The sequence below is a fragment of the Apteryx rowi genome, unplaced genomic scaffold (genome assembly GCF_003343035.1).
Source record: "Apteryx rowi isolate R43461 unplaced genomic scaffold, aptRow1 scaffold_701, whole genome shotgun sequence".
NCBI classification, from domain to species: domain Eukaryota; kingdom Metazoa; phylum Chordata; class Aves; order Apterygiformes; family Apterygidae; genus Apteryx; species Apteryx rowi.
Window position 1 is genome coordinate 16,682 of NW_020450985.1, and position 4,797 is coordinate 21,478.

Sequence of the window (4,797 nt, forward strand, 5' to 3'; positions counted from 1 at the left end):
GAGGCTCCCGGGAGCTGCCCGGGAGGAGCCATCCCAGCCTGGAGCGAGGCTCCCGGGAGCTGCCTGGGGAGGACCCGTGCCAGCCCAGAGCGAGGCTCCCGGGAGCTTCCCAGGGAGGAGCCATCCCAGCCTGGAGCGAGGCTCCCGGGAGCTGCCCGGGAGGAGCCGTGCCAGCCCGGAGCGAGGCTCCCACGCGCGCAGGCTCTGGAGCCGGCAGGCAGTGCCGGGGCTGGCGCGGGCGAGGATGCTCCTGACTCAGGCCTGGCTCGTGGGCTCCTTTTCCRGGACGGGCACAGGCTGCCGCGCGGTTTCCACCCAGGCTGCCCGGCTCTCCTTGGCGGCTGACTCAGCCGCCGGCACGGAAAGCAGAAGTGCCCGGCGCCCGGCCGCGCGTCACCCTTTCCGGTGGGGTCAGGCCCAGGGCTCCTGGGTCCTGGATCTGATGGCGAGAGCTTGGCCGTCCACGCGGCACCGGGGACGGCACGGCCGCGGAGCCAGGCGGAAGGGCCGGCGGGACCGGGGGCTGCGCGGGGCCGGGTGCGGAGCCCCCTCCCGGGGGACGGGCGCTCACGGCTTGCCCCGGCGATGTGGCGCTGGGACGGTGGGCGGCCGGGACCGTGCGCCATCCCCGGCTCCCCGGCACCGGGAGCCCGTGAGAACGCGGCTCAGGGCCGCTTCCCAGCTCCGCTTTCCTGGAGAACAATCCCAAATGTGTTTACGAGGCTCTAATCCCTGCAGGATTAAGCACACGGAGCTGCTTAGGGCTGGGGAGCGGCGAGCGCGCGCCCGTCCCGGACCCCGGCACGTGCCGGCAGCCGCAGCGGGGACCCGGCACCGCATCCCCGGCAGCGGGGCGGCACCGACCCACGGGCTCGGCCGCCCGAGCAGGGTGCCGCCGTCGTGGCTCCGCGGCGAGGCTGGGCGGTGCGAAGGCTCTGCCCTGCTGGTTTCTCCCCGCTCCTCGACACCTCCGGCCGCCTTCCCCCCCCATCCCGATGCCCCGGCCCTGGCTGCTCCCAGCAGCATCTCGCCCGCGTGTCCCGCTTGCGGGGATGTGCAGGGCGGCGGGGACCGGGCTGCGCCGAGCGCGGGGTCCCGGCTGTGCCCCGTGCAGGGACAGGACCCTCCGCACCTCCCCGGGGTCCTGCCGGACCTGGGAATGGGATTTGAGGGACCCTGCTCCGCCAGTTTCCGCAGCTGCAGCTCCGGGGAAGCTGCGCTCCGGGGCCAGGGCTGCTGCGGGCTGCACCGGGCAGGGAGGTGGCCCACGGCCACAGCCGGCCTGGCCCGGCTCGGCACGCGGTGCCCGGAACAGGACCGGCTCGCCTCGGCACACGGTGCCCAGGACCGGCTCAGCCCGGCTCGGCACGCGGTGCCCGGAACAGGACCGGCTCGCCTCGGCACACGGTGCCCAGGACTGGCTCAGCCCGGCTCGGCACACGGTGCCCGGAACAGGACCAGCTCAGCCCGGCTCGGCACACGGTGCCCAGGGCTGGCCTGACTGCAGCGGAGTGAGGCTGCGGAGCAGGCCCAGGCTGGGGCTCCGCATCCATCCCGTCCGTGCCATCGCGTGCCTGCGCCCGGCCGGCGGGCCAGCGCGGGGGAGTGGCAGCCGCGGGCTGCGGCTTGGCGGGCGCCCCGGGAGAGCGGCGCGGCAGGTCGGCTAATCCGCGCTTGCTCCGCTGGAATGTGGAAGTTCTGGCTCCGGCCCCGGCCCCGGCCTGGGCGCAGGGATTAGGGAGCAGCCGGAGCCGGCAGAGCCGAGCCGAGCAGCCCGCTGCGGAGGGAGCGCCGTGCCGGCCGTGGCCTCGTGTGCGCCGAAGGTACCGTCCTCAGCCGCGGCAGCAGTGTCCGTGGGTGCGTGGGGGCCGCTGCCAGGGCCGGCCGCGGGACGCCCCGGTGCCGGTGGGTGCCGGGGCGGCATTGCCTCGTGCGCGGCCGCGTGTGGGGGAGCCGATGCTGGGGCTCTGGGCTCTGCCTCCCTCCTGCCCGGGGATCCGCGGAGACCTCGGCACGTGCGGGCGCGCGGCCCGTGCGGCACCGCGACCCGGTGCCCTGCCGCGCTGCGGGGACGCGGGCGCTGCCGCGGCAGGAGGCTCCGCGCCGGCTGCGGTGCCGGCGAGGCGGGAGGTGCCCTCGTGCGCCGGCCGGCGGCAGCGTGCAAACACCGGCCTTATCTGCGTCGTGCCTGCCCCGGCCGCGCCGCGCCGCGCCGCGCTGCCAGGGGATGAGCTCCGGCCTGGCCAAGGGCGCGTGGCGGCCGTGCCGGAAAAAGCCGCAGCCTCTGGAAAACCCCCGGCCGTGGAAACGGCGGCTCACGGCCGGCAGCTTCCACCCTGCTGGGAGGAGCCGCTCCTCCGGGACGAGGAGCCGGTGCTGGGGCCACCGGGAGCCCTGCGGGCAGCAGGGTGCGCGGGATCCCAGCYGCCGAGCACCTGCCCGGCCCTGCCGGCAGCCCAGGCAGGGGGCTGCTCCGGAGCCTCCCAGGCCCCGGGATGGGGATGGGGGTGGCAGGAGGGTGCCGTGCCGTGCCGTGCCCTGCCGGGTGAGTAACCCGCGTGAGGCGCAGTCATGCACTCGGGCCCCTCCGTCACGTGGGGCCCCCTCCGGAGACGATAAATCCGGGGCGGCGGCRKYGGYGGCGGACGGGTCAGCCCGGCGCCGGGGACCGGCCGAGGGCAAGTGTGGGTGCAGATGGAGGGCGGGATGGGGCCGGGCCGGGGCGCGGGGCCGAGGGCAGCGGTGGCTCGGGGCTGGACTTGGGGCACCGGGGGCAGCAGCAGGGCCATCCCGGGCCCCATCCCGGCCCCATCCCATCCCGGCCCGGGCGCTGCTCTCGCAGCCCTCRTCTTGGCCCCGCTCTCCCGCTCGGCCCCGCGGCCAAGACAAACCGCGCTGGAGCCGGTCCCGGCGCGCGGACCGCTCCTCTGTTGTCTTTTCCCCGGGCCCCGGGTCAGCCGCAGGGAGCGGCGGCCCCCGGCCAGCCCCCGCCCCGGCTCCGCTGCTCGGGGGCAGCCACCTGGCGCCGCGGCCGTGCCGGGCCGGGCCGGGCTGTGCCGTGCCGCCCGGCTATGCCGGCTCTGCGCCGTGGATGCTGCTGCAACCGTGGCCATGGCCATGGCCATGCTCAGCCCCCCCCCGCTCCTCCCCCAGGTTATGCTGCCCCACCACGGTCCTCTGAGCCCCCGCGAGAAGGAGAAGGGCTAAGCGGGCCCGGCCCGGGCCCCGCCGCCGCCGCCGCGCCATGAGCCGCTCGCAGGTGTCCTCCGAGATCCACCACATCGTCTCGTCGGCCTTCGAGAGCGTAAGTGCCTCCGCGGGGCGCCGCCGGCTCGGCCCCTGCCGCTGCCGCTGCCACTGCCGCTGCGGCCCCTCGCGCCCGCCGTGCCCCGGCGATGCAGCCGGCGGGGTGGGAACTGCAGCGGGATCGGCCCCACGGCCGCCCCAGGGACATGGCACGGCCCTGCTGGGCATGCAGGACCAGAGGGCTGCCATGGGGCTGCCTGGCCCCATTGCACGRCCGTGGGGCAGGGCTGCATGACTCCAGCCCCATTGCACGGCCATAGGGCAGGGCTGCAGGGCTCCAGCCCCATTGCACGGCCGTGGGGCAGGGCTGCATGACTCCAGCCCCATTGCACGACCATAGGGCAGGGCTGCAGGGCTCCGGCCCCATTGCACGGCCGTGGGGCAGGGCTGCAGGGCTCCGGCCCCATTGCATGGCCGTGGGGCAGGGCTGCGTGGCTCTGGCCCCATTGCACATCCGTGGGGCAGGGCTGCAGGGCTCCGGTCCCATTGCACGGCCATAGGGCAGGGCTGCACCGAACGGCCGCCACCTCGCCTCGGCGCCCTCGAGGGAAGGGCGCTGCTGGGCCAAGCGGAGCGGCGGACGCCRGTTCCGTCCGTCCCGGAGACGCTGCTGCCGGCTCCGGGGGCTCCCGGCGCCGGTGCCACACGCCCGTGCTCCGCGGCTGCAGGGCGCCGGCTTTCCTGGCCGCTCAGCGCGGTTAATGATTAACCCTTCGCGGCGCGCTGCCCGGCTGCCCGGTGCCATTGGGGCACGTGACCGGGGACGGGACCGGCCGCACGGGCGCTCCCACCTGGCCCCTTCCTCGCTGCTCCATGGATTTCCTCCTGGACTCCGGGGTGAGCCGCGGCCTCGCTCCCGCGCTGCCGGGCTCTCCGCACCCCGCGGCATCCCGGCTGGGGGCACTCATCCCCCTACGTCCCCGGGGCCAGCGGGGTGGCACGGGGAGCGAGCGCACGGGGTTGCGGGATGTCGCCGCTGCTGCTGCCGCCGGGGCGGATCCTGGGCGCGGGATCCCGGCGCCATGCTCGGCCCCGGTCCCACGGAGCGGCACTCCGGCCCCCCGTGCGCACGGAGCCACGGCGCGAGCGAGCCGGCTGGGTTTGGGCCCGGCGGTGTGGGGCGGGCGGCGTGGGGAGCCCAAGGTCGTTTCGTTTCGGGGCTGGCGCGGGCAGGGCAGGGCGGGGGGCGGGGGGCGCAAGCGGCACCGGGGGACGGAGCATCCCGGAGGCGGCGGCTGCAGGATCCGGGGATCCGTGCGCGGGACGCGCCAGGCCGGGGCGGATGAGGCCCCGGGGCCCCCCCGGCGGGAGGGGGCCGGGTCCCGCAGGGCCTGGGGGTCCCGGCGCGCTGGGGCTGTGCAGGCGCCGTGGGGCAGCCCCACGGCCACCCGGAGGAGCCGGCAGCCCCGAGGCCGCGTGCCGGCAGGGAAGGCCCCCCCCGGGCCCTGCGCCCCGTCCCGGTGTGCGCCCCCAGCCCGGCCCGTGCCGTAC

General features: G+C 77.0%; 1 protein-coding gene across 2 annotated transcripts in view; it reads left to right on the plus strand.

Annotated features, from left to right (window-relative positions):
• SLC4A2 (solute carrier family 4 member 2) overlaps positions 1–4,797 on the plus strand; it is a 23,101-nt gene that overhangs the window by 6,799 nt on the left and 11,505 nt on the right. For both annotated transcript variants that reach the window (XM_026087116.1, XM_026087117.1), the window contains exon 2: positions 3,154–3,304. In XM_026087116.1, coding sequence (XP_025942901.1) covers positions 3,245–3,304 — 60 coding nt within the window. In that variant the 5' untranslated portion in view covers positions 3,154–3,244. The remainder of the gene's footprint in view (positions 1–3,153; positions 3,305–4,797) is intronic.